Source organism: Euprymna scolopes, chromosome 14, assembly GCF_053919585.1.
Source record: "Euprymna scolopes isolate OS-2025 chromosome 14, ASM5391958v1, whole genome shotgun sequence".
NCBI classification, from domain to species: domain Eukaryota; kingdom Metazoa; phylum Mollusca; class Cephalopoda; order Sepiida; family Sepiolidae; genus Euprymna; species Euprymna scolopes.
Window position 1 is genome coordinate 17815079 of NC_136495.1, and position 19705 is coordinate 17834783.

At 34.6% G+C, this 19705-nt stretch overlaps 1 protein-coding gene across 2 annotated transcripts in view; it reads right to left on the reverse strand.

The window, feature by feature from the left end:
• Window positions 1-1853: 1853 nt before the first annotated feature.
• LOC145292881 (A disintegrin and metalloproteinase with thrombospondin motifs 16-like) overlaps window positions 1854-19705 on the reverse strand; it is a 91924-nt gene continuing 74072 nt past the window's right edge. Inside the window, exons 12-16 of one of the 2 annotated variants that reach the window (XM_080139002.1) lie at window positions 18044-18161; window positions 15464-15577; window positions 9440-9491; window positions 6734-6901; window positions 1854-2883 (exon numbers count right to left, since the gene is read on the reverse strand). In XM_080139002.1, the coding sequence (XP_079995128.1) occupies window positions 2714-2883; window positions 6734-6901; window positions 9440-9491; window positions 15464-15577; window positions 18044-18161 (622 nt within the window). In that variant the 3' untranslated portion in view covers window positions 1854-2713. Of the gene's footprint in view, window positions 2884-5786; window positions 5984-6733; window positions 6902-9439; window positions 9492-15463; window positions 15578-18043; window positions 18162-19705 lie in introns of those variants that run through there. The other variant, XM_080139003.1, reaches the window with a different exon arrangement.

Sequence of the window (19705 nt, forward strand, 5' to 3'; positions counted from 1 at the left end):
TAATAATAATAATAATAATAATAATAATAATAATAATGATATAGTGCCCCAAACAGATCAGCTAGTTGCTGTCGGAAATCATCTCAAGTGTGAGAGCTCAGTGTATAACAGAACATACATAAACTTCCTATTTACTTGCCTCCTCACGAGGGCAGAGTTAGATACAAGGTCGGTTTTTAATGTGGGGAAAATCCAGCACCCCAAAGAAAGGCACTCTGGATAGGAACAAAAATAAAAATTGTCCCAGTTATGAAAGATTTCTCCTCCACTGACAAAGGACAGAAAAGATGAAGTGTAGCATCAGAACAGATACTACACTGTGATCTTGGCCCGAAAGCCAAGATACATAAAGTTAAAAAGAAAAAAGACAATACAAAATCTAGCCTAAATTTAGTCCAATCTCATTAATGAGATTGAACTAAATTTAGGCTGGATGTTTTATCCCGCATTTTGCTAAATTCTACCCTCTGATAAGAAGGAAAGTATTTCTTCGAATCTCCGCGGATTAAGGACTATCCACTTATTTAATGTTTCCTTTTTAAAATTAAATATGTTTTTAACTCTTTTTCAAAATGTTTTTTAACATGTTTTATTAACTATTTGCTCTTATTATAAGCTCTATCTCCTATTTGGTTTTATCGAGCTTTTACATCTGGTTGAGATTACTTTATAAATATTAATTCTTTAATATTTATAATTTACTTTAGTTTTGCCATCTTGGATCATTTTGGTAAACTTAACTGTAATTCTTATTTTCATATATATATATATATATATATATATAATGGCATAATAAAAGATAAAATAAAAGGTAATTGCAACTTCTCGTCTAACTTTCAGATTTTGTAATCATGCCCAAATGCATTTTCTTTTCTTTTGATGGATTGATAGTTGCTATTTCTTCTGATGAGTTAAGGGCAAAATAGATTCATCGATTGATATAATAATTAAATGGATGATTTTGAACTACGAAACAGTCACTGTTAAGAATTATAAATGTCAACGTAATTAAAGGAATAAATTGTAAGATGGTCAACATCATGAAATCTGGAATATAGACGTTTGTCATTTGTTTGTTATATGCTCTGTAATTACATTGAGCTTCATAAATTAAGGACTAGTACATTAAAATGTGAAATATAATTGAAATAAGCATATTTCCACAGACATATATATATATATATATATATATATATATGCTTATTCAATTATATTCCCCTTTTTATTCATACCAATGCTTTAATTTATGAAGCTCGATGTAACTACAGAGCATATACAAATAAATGACAAACGTCTATATTCCAAATTTCATGATGTTAACAATTTTACTGTTTATGTTTTTAAAATGTTGTTCATCTTACTGTTTATTATTGAACATTTTAACATACTTAAAAAATAAATGGTAAGATAGACATCTTGAAATTTGGAATATAGACTTTTATCATTTTATATATATATATATATATATATATATATATATATATATATATATATATACACGTTGTGACACTAAAGTATAATTGAACCCGTTTTTCTTGTAAAAATATTCTCGTTAAAATTCTTTGGTTATTTACTTTGCAGAATTCTCGAAGCTTGTTAAATTGAATTTTGACGTCATTTCGTCCATTTTCAACTTATGAAAAAATATGTTATATCAAATCACATGCATGAACATTTTTAAACAAATTATGGCAATCTTGAAATATAGTTAACAACTAAGAAATGCAAAAAAAAAAAACAAAAAAACAAAACACTAAAAACAAAAACAAAATATTCAACAAATAACGTTTACCAAACGCAATAAAACTTAATTTTCTATCGACCCGTATACTTTTAACATTCTGAAACTTAAATTTTTTTTTTTAATTTCAAAATTAGATTTTACTGAAAGCTCTCTTCACACGAGAATCTAAATGACTAATGTTGGTTATTCAGTCATTCCGTAAAATATAGTGCCCCCCCTCCAAATAAAAACTAAATAAAAACGTAAATTAAGGTTCACATTCCTCCAATCTTTTTTTTTTTTTATAATCCTTTCAGCCTAAAGATATCCAAACTATCCCCCCAAAATCGACGTCATATTTGATTGTTTTTTGTGCTTTCAATAAATCAACTTTACGATAAAAAATTAGAGAAAAAAAAAACAAAAAAAACAGAACAAACAAAAAGGTGCTTGTGCACTTGTTGAACCGCACTATTTTTAAATAGTATTTTCAAGTTAAATTAAAGTTTTACGATATCTTTTTTTTTTATTACATATCTTTTATTATTGTTAGGTGAAAGTGCAAATTAGTTACAAAACACCCTTCCCTTCCCCTGCTAAGAATGGCTTTCTAAATAATAACGTTATTATTTCAGTACGGCCCAATAAATGCATAAGTACCGCCAAAAAGACACACTTGAGAAACGTTTCAAAACGTAAAAAAATACAGGTCGGTAGAAAATTAAAAATTTGATACGTTTGGTGAAAGTTATTGTATTTCTTTTTTCGATTTCCCAGTTGTTAACGATACTGCAAGATTATCTTGAAATTATTTGCTTTTTTTTGTTGTTTTACCGAAAAGGATTGAAAATATTGGTAATCTTTTGAGAAGGCTTCGGTTTCATTTGTTCTTCGGCAAACGGCATCAAACGTTGTGGATATCGACTAGGATGCAATGAATTTAAACGAGGATACATTTGTCAGAATTGAGTTGCGTTTGGCTCAGATTAGTCACCTCACAAAGTAGTTCTTCAGTTGGAAAAGGTAGATAACTGTGCCGAGAACTGGGACGCATTGACTTCTTAAATATCCAGCAGCAGAAAGGCCATTGGATGGCAGATAAAATGAAAGCCAAGAGGTCAATGGCGTTGATGAGGATGGTGGGAAGTTCATTTCACTCTCTGAATTAAAAAAAAAAAAAAAAAAAAAGATACAAAAGAAACAATGCGTATAAAAAGCATTTATCAACCCACGATTTCCACAAAGATATTAAGGTGTGACGGGGAGAACCTGAAACGGTCGACAAATAGTTATCCGAATATTAAGACATTTTTTTTTCCAATGTATTTCTTAATGAATTAATTTAAACTAGCAAGACTTGTGAAAATTCCACAGGCGACTCATTCATATGTAATATATTGATGTTGGCATTCTGTAGATGTTCAGTGTAAATGAAGACGCTCTGATATGATTGTACCTATTTACTATGCCTCCCCACGGGACAGAGTTAGACACCAGGGTCGTTTTTTAACGTGGAGAAAAGGTACAAAAATAAAAATTGTCTCAGTCGTGAAGGATTTCTCCTCCACCGAAAGAGAACAAGAAATAGAAGTGCAGCATCTGAAGAACAGATACTAGAGCTTTTGTTAAAACTGCAAAAGTATTTCTCTATGCTAGCAGAGACGCCCAGAAAAGCCCGGTTGTAAAGTACACTTAAATATGATATTTTAATTCTTGCAGATTTCATGTATACTATTATAATGTTAATGTTCTATCGATTTTTATATGTTATAAAGTTGCGATTTCAAAAATAAAAAAAACATATCCATATAACTTGGGTGCATTAGCTTGAATCGAAACCGAAATAAAAACTTATGAAAAAAAATAAATAAATGTGTATATATTATATATATAACTTGAATTCCTTCAGTCATAATTGAAACCAAAAACCAAAACTTATGAAGAATTCTTGATAAAATTATTTATAAAAAAAACAGATGATTTAAGTGCTATCAGCTATAATCGAAACCGAAACCAAAGCTTATGAAAAATTCTTGGTAAAATTATTTTTGACAAGAAATAGAAGAACATAATAATTAAACGACCCGGATGTAAGCGTGACACACAAAAGAACACACATGCTATCGTATTAATATATAGATTAATTTCAGTGGTCGTTGTTATTCTTAACATAGGGAGGGGAGGTTGTGACAATTTTTTTTTTTTTTTTTTAATAAGGTTTGCTCGGCCGTTTCCGGTTCTTCCCATTGTCTGCCAGACACACCTGAGTAACTTTGTAGAAATCACGGATGAATTAATACAGAATCATCTAAAAAGTAACTATTGGATGACGTTACTATTATCATCATAAATTATTTGGAAATTAGTCAAAATCAATCTGTTTTCCTTTGCCTACTCATTTGTAATCCTATTCACATTAAAAAGGTTAAATATTTGATATAAAATGTAAGCATTTCATCGTTATGAACGAAACAATCAGTGGCCGCCATCTTACTTTTTAAAGGTGTGTGTGAGGGGAGTTGGGTTGATCGATCACTTTCTGATATCTACATTTTTAGCCAATCACACAAACCTATTCCAAGGATAGTTCTTGAAGATTTCATTTCAAAGGAGTTGAGATTCTTTTCATGCTCTGCCAATATAATCCATGTTTCGCTTGCATACACAGCAATGGGAACTATCGATGCATCGATGCATGATAAAGTCTTAACTTCAAAGACGTTGATATGAGTTTCGTGTTGCATATCTTTTCTTTTACTCATCAAAAGGCAGAAATTACTATTCCTATTCTTTTGCTACAGTCAAATGAAGAATTTGGAACCACAGAACCAAGAAACAAAATATTCATTTTTTTTTTTAACCGTTTCATTGTCTATTGTTGATATTATCATCAGAAGGAAGAAATGATTTTGATTTTACTTGAATTCACTTTAACTACATATTTCTTGCAAATTAGTGAACTTTTATTATTCCTGATATTCATAAATGACCTCCTTGATACAACTTTAGCGGAGATGGAGATGTTTGCTGATGACGTCACGCTCTATGAAAGACACGAGGGTAAAACAAATGAACATATAGCTAAGGAAATTGCTAAAACTTCAGTCTGTAGTTGAATGGGATCAAAGCTGGTTAGTAACGGTCACTGCTGCCAGGACTAAGCTTATTCCCTTTAATAATGACAAGAAACCTTCTCAACCATTGATTGCCATGGTTAATGATACACTGCCTGAAAATACTTCCTTCACGCTCCTAGGGTTAACATTCACAGACAACATGAATTGGAACAAATACGTTGAAGTCATTGCTAGGGCTGCTGTGAAGAAGGTGGGCTCTCTCTACCATGCCAAAAGGCTAATCACACCTATGGGTATTCACAGTTCGCTCAGGCATGGAGTATTGTTGCCATATCTGGGCTGGCACATCTGCCACTAGTCTCTTGCTTCTGGACAGGGTTCAAAAAAGAGTCGCCAACCTAATAGGTCCTGAACTATCAACTAAAATCCAACTTCTATTCCATCGCCAAGTGTCTGCTTTACAAGTATTTCAATAGCAAGTGCTTTGACGAACTTTGAGCATTAGTACCCCTAGATGATAATATATCCGACAAACCCGACTTGCAGCAAAATCCCACCCCTACACTGTAGAGATTCCTAGATGCCATAAAGCCTTTTGCTTGAATAGCTTTTTCCTTTGGGCTGCTGCACTTTGGAATTCTCTCCCGGGCTCTTGTTTCCCTGACTGTACTGACATGCAGAAGTTTAAGTTTAATGTGAACAGACATCTCGCTGTCCAACTCCATAAATAGTATCCCTGCAAATCTGGTCACAAATAGTAGCCTCTCACGAATAAGTGGTCCTGTGCATTGTTTGGGATGAAATGTCAATAAAAAATACCCCCCCCCGAAACTACATATTTCTCGTAAATTATCAAAGACAGCAGCAGCAGCAGCAGCAAGTGTGGCGTTCTCACTGTGGCATATCTTTTCTTTCAGATGTCCAAATGTGGAAGTTGCTGTTCCTATTCTTCTCTTACGGTTAGAAAAGGCAAGATACAAAAAATCTTTCTTTTCACATTTATTTATGTAAATAAATCATATTAAAAAGATTTTATTGAAGAAAGATAAAGACGATGATCACCAAAACAATGGACTGGCCAGATTATGAGCCGCTGTCGATGTGTACACAGGTCATCGAGTCAGCAGCTGCATTCAAATATCATTTCAACTCTGCTGGGTACTGAAAACGGATGTGATGTCAGCTGGGGGAGAGAAAGAAAAAAGGGGGACATTCGCATGGAAGTTTTGAAGCGACCAGACATGCCCAAAATATCTGAACATTAATGATGATTAAAAAACAAACAAATAATAATCTATAGCCCAGTAATGCACCTCAATCCCTCATCGTCGACAGGGGATAATGTCCACCAACATCATCAATAAAAATTCTTTAAATCAATACTTTTGGATGTGCTGAAGAGTGTGGTGATCCCCTGGTGTAATTGGATGGCCACTGGCAGACCTTAGGTGTGGCAGCAGGACATGGCGCCAGCCCACAAGTTCAAAGAGACCCAGGCGTGGCTTCAGAAGAAGTGCTATGACTTTGTATCCTTCCCTTACTGGCTCCCTCCTCCCCCGACCTGAACCCACTGGACTACTTTGTTTGATCATATGTCGAGAACATCACCAACATGACCTCCCACAACACCAAAGCCCCCGCCCGCCTGATCGCCGCATCTGCTGAGTATTCACTGAGCTCCCACCGGCGCTTGTGAAAAAGGCATGCTCTGAGTTCCGACCTGGATCAAGGTGGTGATTGAGGCTGAAGGCGGCTACATTGAATAGATATCAGCTCTATTATGTAATCAAATTACCTGAATTGATTTTTTTCAACAAAAGTTTTAAAATAAAGCTGTAATGTTTTCTTTAGGGCGACCCTTTTATCGTTTCACTCTGTAAATAATTTTAAAGTCAAACACATAGCAGACTTTTCAACTGCCATTTCAACTTACCGTTTTCTTTAGAGCAGGTTTTGCAGCAGGACGTTCTCTGCATGGAATTTGTGCAGAATTGGGGTATATGGATTAAAATGTCTGAACAGTTTTTCGGCTTATAGGAGCTGCCATCTGGATACTCGATGATATATTTCAGATTGTTGTCATCTCCAAAGAGGCAGTTCTCTAAGATAGGAAAAAGACATATAGGAACAGAGTGAACATGGCAAACAATTCAGTGTAAATGATGACAGAGAAAATTTTTGGTTTTTGTGACATATTATTGAATGGTAAAAATGTAGTATCTGTTCTGTCTCTGGCCAGAGGAGGAGAAAAACCTTGTAAACTGGAACTATTTTTATTTTTTGTTCAATCAGGGGTGGCCCTCTGGAGAGAACAAAATTTGATTACGTATAAGGATGGTTTAGGATACATATTTATTAACATTAGATTTGAAGTTAAGTTTAAATATTGGGTGAATATGTTATGTTGGGCCATTTGGCTATGATCACGGCATAATATCTGTGTTATGTTGTGGTGGGCAATGTCAAAAATCTGAACGATTATTATTATTGATTTGTTAACTGTTGTGTAGAAAAAGATATGCAGAGAGAATGTTTTGAAAGAAAGGAAGTTTTAGCTAAAATACTTATGTGAAAAATCTAATGGAGGAATTTTAACTTAGATTAAGGAATGTTTATGAATAAAATATTGCAGTGATATTTTATGTAATAAAATAGATTTAGAAATTCAATTTTTATAAACAATAAACAACAGAATTGACCAGGTAACAAAGAAAGAGTAGGTTTTGATATATAGACTAGCGATACAAGTAAAAAAAGTCAGAGAGAACGTGGGAGCTGTATACGAGAGAATGCTGACTTTACCAGTTGTGGAAGTATTCGACTGGGCTACTAAGTGACGATGTAAGGACTAAAGAGAGAGAAAGCGTTGTAAATTCTTGAGGGAAACACCTAACCGTGAAAATAAGAATAAACGAGGAAAAATAATAAAAAAAAATTGTTGTTACTACTTCACAGTGAAATGTTTTCTTGCAGTGTCCAAGATACAAAAGGAGCCACAATCTAAGGTTAGTAGTCCGTTATCAAACGGCCATTGTGTGCTTATGTGACATGTTTGTTTAACCTGTCCCGAACTAATGACTGTTACCTTGTCCATGTTATGTGAACTCTGTTTAAATATGTGTAAATACGCGCACACGCACACACACACACACACACACACACACACACACACACACACACACACACACACATTTACAACCATTACAGGACATGAGCATCAGTTTCATACACACATATATTTATATAGACTAGATGTGCACGAACGCATGTAATATACACTCGTTATATACATCCCACAATCCAACAAATAAACCTACTAGTATATAATTTTGTTGTATAAACCATATAATATAGAGGACAATGCAATGCAGAAGTGTAAAGGATCGACACAAATGAAAACAAATTAACGGTGAAATGACTTTCCTTGATAGTTCAAATTGAGAGAGTGAGTCAGAGAAATTGTCAGTTTCCTTAGTCTGGAAGGACTACAGAAAAGGCACATACAGGAGCAAGCAGCACAACATGATTATGAACTTCTATGTATTACACAAGGTTAAAACTAATGTTGGGACGATTAATCAGAATCGGGAATCAGAAAAATTGGAACTTTTGAGGGTATTGGAATCGGGAAAATTTATGCCCATTTTCCGATGCCAAAAACTATTCTTTTAATTGTCTTTTGTTATGTGATTTCGTTAAAAACAAAATCTTCCACTGTTGGTAATAATGTTGAAATAATAAATATTTATTGATTTTAAACAGCCAGTAAAAATAAAATCTACAGACTCCCCGCCTACAAGTGTATTTTTACGTTTGTAAAAATATCTGCACATTTAACATTTATTTACGTTAATTGGAGAAAAATTACAACTCTATGGTCAAATATTTAAGGATTTATAAAGAATTAGAATCGGAATCGGTAATTGTAGCAGAATTCGGAATTTAGTACAGAATCGGTAATTGTATCGGAATCGCAAAAGTAGAAAAGTAGAATATTGACTAAAGCTTTTTTTTTTATTAAAAATTAAAATTAGTTTTATCGTTTTTTATTCGTCCACCATTGATAAAAATGGAAGTACCCATTAAGTAGGGGAGATAAGTACGTTTGTCATTTAATCAAGTAAAAATGAAAGCTGCCGAAATAAAGTAAACTATTTAAACATTTCTTTTAGATTTGAAACAAATAAATACTGAACAATTCGAGGTAGCAAAGTAACAAAAATTTATTGAAATAAAACGAACATGAACTGAATAAACAATGACAGATTGCATTACCTCCCCTGTTTTTAAATTAATCTTCAATATTACATATAACGATGAAACTGCAATTTAGGATAAAATCGATTCTTACTTGTAATTAATCTATCATTCGCTCGTTTTTTTTAATCCATAGTAGGAGATACTTATTTTTACGTGACAAATGCGATTTTCACCCATGAACAAAACTATATAAGCATTGATAAACATATTACTAAAGCAAAATTAAGCATGTCAGACAAGCCTTACTTGATTGTTAGTGATGACTAAAATTAGGTGTAAGCGACCAACGAGTGGATTGTTGTACGCTAGAATAAATTATTTTCAATGTTTCGATGATGGTGTGATTTCTAAGTGAGTAAAATATTTAAAGAAGTCCTACCATTAGCTGCAGGTGCATTGACGTCATAAACACATTCTCCAAATATACACCACTGTAAAAATAAAATAAAACAAAAAATTATAAATAACCATATATTTTAAATGGTATGTAGAAAAGCATACACACATACATATATTCATAAATGACCTCCTTGATAAAATAGTCTCTGAGATGGGCATATTTGCTGACGACACTACTCTCTATAGCAGGCATGAAAGGAAAACGAATGGACACATATCCAAGGCAATAGCAGAAACCCTAGAGAAAAACCTCCAATCTGTAATGGAATTGGCCAAAAATGGATGGTAACATTCAATGCTGCCAAGAATAAAATCATTTCCTTTAATAATTAGCTCCAGTTCTCTCCAAACTTTACAACAAATGCCTTAATGAATCTTGCTTTTCTGCCTGCTGGAAAACTGCTTCTGTGGTACCAGTTTTCAAGAATTCTGGCGAAAGAACTGACCCAGTAAATTATCGCCCCATTAGCCTCCTCCCACTTTTGAGACCATAATTAACCAAGCTGTAGTCCATCACCTTACAGATGCTAAACTTCTGACTGACCAACAATATGGATTTAGGCAAGCCCGTTCCACGGCAGACATCCTAACTGTAATCTCAGAACGTATATACAATTCAGTGGACAAAGCGGGGGAGGGTCGAGCGGTAGCTCTAGATATATCTTAAGCTTTTGACAGGGTATGGCATGGAGGTCTTCTCAAGAAAATCAGATCATATGGTATCACCGGAAGAATACATAACATAATTAAATCCTTCTTAGATAAGAGAAAAATCCAGATTGTCCTCGACGGTCGTACATCTAAACAATATGATATAAATGTGGGAGTGCCTCAAGGGTCTATTCTTGGACCTATGTTATTCCTAATATACATAAATGACCTTCCTGACAAAATTATTTGTGAGATGGGTATATATGCTGATGACATCACACTCTATAACAGACACGACAGGAAAACAAATGAACACATATCTAAAGAAATGGCAGAAACACTAGAGGATGACCTCCGATCTGTAGTGGAATGGGGACAAAAATGGATGGCCACATTCAATGTTTACGAGACTAAACTTGTTTCCTTCAATAATTAAAAGAAACCTTCTCTACCACCAATAGCAATGGCCAATGACTCTTTATCTGAAAGTACATCTTTTAGACTCCTCGGCCTAACATTCACAGGAAACATGAGTTGGAACAATTACATTGAGAGTATTGCCAGGACCGCTGCAAAGAAGGTAGGTTCTCTCTACTATGCTAGAAAGCTACTAACGTCCGAAAGTATCCTATACCTCTATAAGGCCCATGTATGGAGTATTGTTGTCATATTTGGGCTGGTGCATCTGCCACTAGTCTCTCGCTGCTAGACAAGGTTCAAAAGAGAGTCACCAATCTGATAGGTCCTGAACTGTCATCTAAACTTGTTCCATCGATGAAATGTTGCATCCTTCTGCCTGTTCTACAAGTACTTTAATGTTGAATGCTCTGACGAACTGCAAGCACTTGTACCCCCTCGATATAAATACCCCCGAAAAACTCGACAAGCAGCTAAATCCCACCCCTTCACAGTAGAGATCCCTAGATGTAAGAGAGCCTTCTACTCCAGTAGTTTCTTCCCCAGAACAGCTAGACTTTGGAATTCCATTCCGGGTCCCTGCTTATCCAACTGTACTGACATGCAGAAATTCAAGTGTAACGTGAACCAAAATCTTGCTGCCCAACTCCCTACACAGTACCCCTGACGCTTATGTCCCTGATAGTAGCCCCCTACACCAAAGTGGCAATGTGCCTTGTTTGGGGTGAAAATGTAATAAAAAAAAAAATTACAAGAAACCTTCTCCACCGCAAATAGTTATGGCTAAAGATACGTTACCTGAAAGTACTTCGTCCAAACGCCTCAGCTTAACGTTCACAGGGAACATGAGTTGGAACAGATTGAGAGCATTGCCAAGCCTGCTATGAAGAAGGTGGGCTCTAACGTGCTGAAAAGTTACTTATGCCTGAAAGTATCCTTTACCTCTACAAGGTCAACATTCGCCCATGTATGGAGTATTGTTGTCACATTTAGGCTGGTGCATCTGCTACTAGTCTCTCATTCCTTGTCAGGGTTCAGAAGAGAGTTGCCAACCTGATAGGTCCTGGATTGTCATCCAAGCTTGAACCTCTATCCCATCAACAAAATGTTGCATCCCTCTGCATGTTTTACAAGTATTTTAATGGTGGATGCTCTGACGAATCCTTAGATGTAAGAAATTTAATGCAAACAGACATCTTGCTGCTCAACTCCCTACCTAGTATCCTTGCAACTTATGTCCCTAATAGTAGCCCCCTACATCAAAGTGGCACTGTGTCTTGTTTAAGATGAAAATATATATATATATATATTTTAAAAATGTTTATTTTTGAAATATCGTTAATTTCAATGTATACCGTTTTCGTTTAACGGGTCTAGATTGTATCCATAAAAATATTCTGTCGCCACCAACTTCTTCAGATGATTTTTCCATTTGATTTTAACAACAAAAAGTTGACTTTTTGCATGATAAACATGGTATTGGGGGGGGGGGATTCCAAAGCCATGCTTCCACATGTCTGCCATCTTGGGTGTTATGCTAAGATAATTTTCTGTTTTAAACCATAATTTCGTATTTTTGATTTTTGTTTTAATTTCCCGTTTTCTCCTTCTTTATTTTTTCCAATTTTCTTATAATTTTATTTCTAGATTTATGTGTGTTCAGTCTAACATTCCTTTTTGTTTGGTATTCGAACTACTATTTATTATTTAAGTTCTTTGCTTCAAGGGGACGTTACTCTCATGGTATATATTTTTCCAAAAGAAAAATTATCAACTATATCTTTTTCAAAAGAAAAATTATTAAACAGACGACAAGACGTAATCCATGGATGTCTGCACAGAAATCGATACTTAATTTCACGCATTAGACCATATTAAAAAAAGTTGAATGAATATAACTAAAAATGAATAAAACGAAAAGAAGGAAACAATTAAATAAAGTAAGGAAAAAACTAAACTTATAATATAAGGAAAGAAAAGGTGCAAGGGAAGTAACCCTAGAAATAAAAATATATACAATGAGAGTAACTTCCCTTTGAAGTAAAGAAATTAAATAATAAATAGGAGTTCGAATACCAAACTAAAAGGAATATTAAAATAAACACGCATAAATGTAGAAATAAAATTATAAGAAAATTAGAAAAAAATAAATAAGGAAAAAACGGGAAATTAAAACAAAAATAAAAAATACGAAAATAGGGTTTAAAACAGATTATCTTAGCATAACACCCAAGATGGCAGACATGTGGAAGCGTGGCTTCGGAAATTTTTTTTCTTCCAAATACCATGATTATCGTGTAAAAAAATCAACTTTTTGTTGTTAAAATCGAATGAAAACAAATCATCTAAAGAAGTTGGTGGCGACAGGATATTTTTATGGGCACATGAATCGTAAAATTGCCTTCCCACTAACGAAACAGCTTTAATGAAAAAAAAATCCAGGAGAAAATAAACAAAAGTTATAAGAAAGAAAAAGTATGTCTTTGAATTTCAACAAAGTTTTGCACTATACACACACACACACACACACACACACACACACACACACACACACACACACACACATACACACACACACACACACACACACACACACACACACACACACACACACACATATATATATTAGTCTTATATATGCGTATATACATTTATAGTCTTAGAAGTTTTTTAACCTTGAAAACCATATAAAAAAATTTGTTTATAAAAATTAAATTTTTACATTTCTGAATTTTTTGGCTGATTGTTTGTATTATTTGTTCTCAACTTGAGTGTAATTTGTGCAAGGTGTCGGTCAGTGTGGAATGATAAAATTGCCGTCCTAGAAAAGACTACATGATTCCATTTCCATTTGATGAAAACCAGTTTTCATTTTTTTTTTTGCAGACCATCTACTAGTTGGCTAGTTGTGTACAAATTCCAAGAGCGATAAGAACCTTCTATCTCGTCTGATAGTTCAATAGAAATGTTCAATAAGCGAGATCGGAGATGCGCCACTGTACAACTCATACTCTCTACCGATCCAAGTTATGACAACAGGACCATTGCCAGCACCCTCAAAATGCATTGTTGGATTGTCACAAATAACAGGGACATACCCAGGGTGATGAAAACAAAGTTTCCGGCCACATTTATGATCTTTGGTGTGGTTTCAAGTGAGTGCAACATTATGCCACCTGGAATATTCAAAGTCGACTTGAAAGTCAACACCAAAGTGTACCTGGATATGCTGAAGAGTGTGGTGATCTCCTGGTTCAATCAGGTGGCCGCTGGCAGACTGGGTGTGGCAGCTAGACTCGGTGCCGACCCACAAGTTCAAAAGCGGTAATTTAGGCTGAAGGCGGCTACATTGAATAGATGTCAGCTCTACTACATAATCAAGTTACCTGAATTGATTTTTTTTCAATAAAAGTTTTAAAATAAAGCTGTAGTGTTGTTTTCTATAGGATGACAACTTTATCGTTCCACGCTGTATAAAAAAATAGTTGTGTTATATAGTTCAGACCGATTTTTAGGGGAATAAAATTCTAGGACAAAAAAGTGAAGCTCAATGCTCAAACCTTTAAATAAACAAATTGGTAGACTAAAGTTATGCAATACTATTATCTATTGTCAATTTCGAAGCAAAGTAAAGCTAGCACGTGTTTCTATAAAGATGAAAAAACAAAAACATACTTGAAACAAATTCAACTCTTTTTTCATTTATTTATGTTCATATTTATGTGGTCATCTTAGGAAGTTCAGTCCACATGGCAATGCTGTGACGAGTTTTGTTTGCTCACTGATAATATGTTTGCTAGTGTTCAGAATGATGGGGGTTCGTTAGGCAACTTAGCCTTTTTGCTGGCTCACTATGTGGAAAGCATGAATGCGATTTTTTTTTTATGTAGGGGTGGTAGCAAGTGCTCGCCTTCCATGATGACTGTTTCTAAATCTAAATTGAATCCAATCAGTAGCAAGCATTTAAGTCGAACAAATATCAAATAATTTAGAGAGCACTTCTCTGCATTGTTACTAACAAGAGGGACACACATGAAGGTTGCCAACATCTAACGTGAAAGTTATTTTGTGGAATTAACTGGATTAAAACCTGTCATACTCAGGTTGTTAGTCTGTGCTGTTAACCATTTAGCCACCACCTCCCCGTTGCTGCTGTTACTACTACTACTACTACTACTACTACTACTACTACTACTACTACTACTACCAGGATGGGTCAAACCCTATCAATCATACCTAAATAATATTTTGCATTTAGAAAACTACATTTAACTCTTACAGCATATTATTTCAAATTAAAATGTGAAATCTGTGATTCCACAACCAGAATACAACAACAAATTAAAACTTAATCGAGTTGTTTGTATTATTTGGATCATTCAGACGATTGTTCTCATCTTGATTGTTATTCTTAGAATGTTTCGGCCGATGTAGCCTCCGACCTTTTTCAAGTGTATCTTGTTGAACTCGAAAATCTTTCTGTCGAACTTGGAAATCAGCACGGAATTTCAAACGGAATCTTTATTTAATCCACAAATGTAGTATGTTTTTGTTCTGTCAGCCATGACAAGGTAGAGGTCCTAAGTAATTTGCAATTGTATTTTGAGTGTTACTCGGACTGATGATTGGACCTAAGAGCGTTACTTACAACTGAATTTTACCAAATACTTTATCCACTAGGCCATGGGTCGGATGCTGCGTCTGCGGATTAAATAAAAGGTTTAATTCGAAATTCTGTGCAGGTTCCCGAGTTTAACAGATTCCTGAGTTCAGTAAAATACACATGAAGAAGATCGGAGGTTCCATCGATCGAAACGTTGTGAAAATGACACTCAAGATGAGAGCAATAGTCTGAATAATCGAAATGATACGAATAATCAATCCTCATCTAAAAATTCAGAAACATTTTATTCTTAAAACGTTTGTTTGTACTTACCTTTTTATTTCCACAGGTTGTTTTATAGGCGGGAGTGACTGTCTTGCATGTATGTTCGTCTTTTGCGCAGATAAGCGTCTGACAAATTTCAGAACCCTTTTTATTGTACATCAGCTGCAAGATAAAACACCTATGACAAGTCGACTTTTTTCCCTTCGAGTGAATCATGGCGAACCCGGAAAATATGTGTGGGGGGTGGGGGGTGGGGACTAATATATATATATATATATATATATATATATATATATATATATATATATATATATATATATATATAAAGAAGTGAACCATAGCGGAAATTCAGTCGACGAAAACGGGGCGAGGAAAAGGAAAAAAAATGGAGGAAGTTACATGTAACAAATGTACCCATTTTTTTCCTTTTCCTCACCCCGTTTTCGTCGACTGAATTTCCGCTATGGTTCACTTCTTTACAATTATTCTAAAATTTTGCCAATCGAATAAAGTTATATACATACACACACACATATATATATATATATATATATATATATATATATATATATATATATATATATATATATATATAGATACATACACACACACACACACACACACACACGCACACACATATATAAAATAAAAACACGAGGGAAGAGTTAAACACAAGGTCGATTTTTAATGTAGGGGAAATATAGTTTTCGCCAAAAACGGCATTTTGGATTGGAGCAAAAATAAAAATTGGTCTAGAACAGGGTTGTTCAACATTTTCTAAAGTTGGACTACATTTTAACTTTGTAACAACAAATCGGGCCAGTTGCCGTAAGAAAATGAACTCTTATGCAGGCTTATGAGAACTATAGTTAAGTAATTAAGTACATTCAGTAATATTGTGAATACATTTAGAAATAAAAACATGATATTTTGTGTGGTTAATTCGAAAACGATAAAACTAGTTTATTATCTTGAAAAAAAAATAAACAAAACAAAACAAGACAAAACAAAACGAATGAATAAATGTCATGAATAGATGAAAAGTATAAACAAAGCTAGTTTGGATTTTGGTTTAGTAAACAATGACGGGGCTTGCGTTACAGACAAGATTGTTCACTCTGGCTGACGTAAGAGACACGTAAGCCAGGAAAAAAATCAGAATTAGAAGTCAGTTGATACCGGGAAGTCGAGAAGAAAAGCATATACAAACCTACTTTCGAATTTGGTTTAGTAAAGCATATACAAATGTAGTTTGGAATTTAGTTGAGTAGAATTTGTTAGTGGTTAGGTTTAGTTAGTGGCTTTCGTGACAAATATGTACACTCTGACTGACATAAGAGATACGAAAACCAGAAGAAATCCGTATTAGGAGTGAGTCTGTAACGGGAAGTCGAGAAGACGAGTTGTAGTTGGCTAGCCTCTGGATTAGAGCGGACAGGAGTTGTCTCTCTGGTTTAATGGAAGCATCTACGGATCAACTAAGGAAAATATAAGATAGATTGAGAGCTGGAGAAACAGTTGACACTGCTTAGCCGGTTGCCCTTGGCTGTCAGAGTCATCAATACTCCTAGTTACTCAAACATGTGAAGTGAAACATCTCTAGTGGCCACGAACAAGTGGGATGGTAGATTTCACAGTCGAGACCATGGGATTGCGGTACTCACTAGCAGTCTCTGTTTCCAATAGAACTTTGGGGTGTGCCGTTCCCTAACTTGCACCACGAGAAGGTGGTGCAACTTACATATTTTATCTTTTTGCTTTTTAATTTTCTTCCTTTGAAGATTGTAACGCTGGGTATGGGGCAGCCAAACCAGCTGTCAACATTGCCCTGCTTTTTATTGAAACCAACCGAGAGCTCTTTTTAGTATCCTCGTTGTTCCCTTAAGTGCAATTGTCTGGATTTCTTTTGCACTTGGTTCACCAGGAATATTAGTTAGGTAGGACTTCAGGTTTTTCTTCATAAGCCCTGTGACACCTATAATAACTAGTATGATTGATATCTCCTTAAGATTCCAGTTTCTTTTCATACTGTACATGAGACCCTGATATTTGGTCTGTTTCTCCCTAAATTCAGTTTTAAGTGTTTATCAAAGCAAGGAACTTCTTCAAGTGCCATTGATTTCGACTATGGAAAAACAGGAGTCCGAGTATTGATGGTGAAAAGAGAGAAGCTTAGTTTAAGTTAAGTTTAATTAGGTTAATTCACACACACACACGTGTTCCCAAATGTTGTCTTCACCAATGAATATAGTGCCGTATATGGACAGTGTGTGTAGATGTGTGTGCTTTTGTATGTATGGATGTGTGTACTTGAGTGGATGTGTGTGTGCTTTCGTGGATATGTGGGTAAGTGTGTGTTTGTATGAATGTTTGTGTGTGTGGATGTGTGTGTATTTGTGTGTATGTATGTGTATATGTCTGTGTGTGTTTGTGTGTGCAGATGTGTGTATGTGTGCGTATGCATGTTTATATGTATGGATGTGCATATTTATGTGTATGTGTATGTTTGTGTTTGCGTGGATGTGTGGATGAGTGTGCGTTTGTATTGATGTTTGTGTGTGTGTGTATCTGCGTGTATATGTGAATGTTTGTTTGTGTAGGTGCGTGCGTGTGTGTGTTTACACTTACCGAGCACAATCCCGATAAGTTTGAATAAGCTTGACATTGTTCGATTGGCGGATATAACTGGCCGGTCGGTATTGTCGGTGTTATCGCTGGCTTCAAAGTCGTTAAAAGACAGTTCGGTCTAAAAGAAAGAACAAGAAACAAAAAAAATGAAAAATTTCTATAAACAAAAGAATAAAATAAAATTTTGTTCATTTTATGACAGTAGCAATGTATCTGTTCGTTATTGCTTGAAACTTCGTTTGCATGACAGTTATTCCATAAACTTTGTTTGCATGACAGTCATTCCATAAACTTCGTTTGCATGACAGTCATTCCATAAACTTCGTTTGCATGACAGTCATTCCATAAACTTTGTTTGCATGACAGTCATTCCATAAACTTTGTTTGCATGACAGTCATTCCATAAACTTCGTTTGCATGACAGTCATTCCATAAACTTCGTTTGCATGACAGTCATTCCATAAACTTTGTTTGCATGACAGTCATTCCATAAACTTCGTTTGCATGACAGTCATTCCATAAACTTTGTTTGCATGACAGTCATTCCATAAACTTTGTTTGCATGAAAGTCATTCCATAAACTTTGTTTGCATGAAAGTCATTCCATAAACTTTGTTTGCATGAAAGTCATTCCATAAACTTTGTTTGCATGACAGTCATTCCATAAACTTTGTTTGCATGACAGTCATTCCATAAACTTTGTTTGCATGAAAGTCATTCCATAAACTTTTTTTGCATGACAGTCATTCCATAAACTTTGTTTGCATGACAGTCATTCCATAAACTTTGTTTGCATGAAAGTCATTCCATAAACTTTGTTTGCATGAAAGTCATTCCATAAACTTTGTTTGCATGACAGTCATTCCATAAACTTTGTTTGCATGACAGTCATTCCATAAACCTCATATCGTCCCATGACTGCTTACTGATTTAACATTTATAAGCACTTAATTTCCTCCAAGTCTTGTGTTAATTGCTGGTGACATGGAGGTAAGGTGTTATGGAGTCAAGGGGGACTTTATGACTAAGCTTGAATCTCCTGACCAGAAGTAATCATCACTTCCTACACTGATGATTACAGAATTATGAAACACTAGTCTTTTTAGGTATAAAAAAATAATTGTTAATATTTTATATATATCAATCAAGGCAATAGGAATGAAATGTTTACCCGATTAAAGCAAGTGTAAACTTCAGTCTAATATGGTTGGAAAAGTAATTGCAGAGTAAGAAACAATCCAATTAGAAAAGAAATTCAATGAAGCTTAAAAGAATATAAAATTGAATTTCTTTTCCAATCAGATTGCTTTTCACTCTACAATTCACTTGCACGTTTTGGCTGGCATTGAATTTTTGAGTATTTGTTTTTTAAAAAAAATTTCTTTGCTTTTTGGATTTACCATCGAGTGAGTCTTCATGCATTCTCGACCTTCTATACCCGGTTTGTTTTTTCCCCCATTTTTTCCCCCTATTTTCACATGTTTTAGCTGATATGAACACTTTTTTTTTTGCAATTTATGACTAACCATCATAAAATGCTCTTTCATTAAATGCCATAAGCAGCAAATTCTTAGCTCGGCTATTATAATAGTTTGGTTATATCTTTCTTTATTCTGAAGAGAAGAATAGCATTCTTTGAAACTCTGCAGAATAAGGAATTTT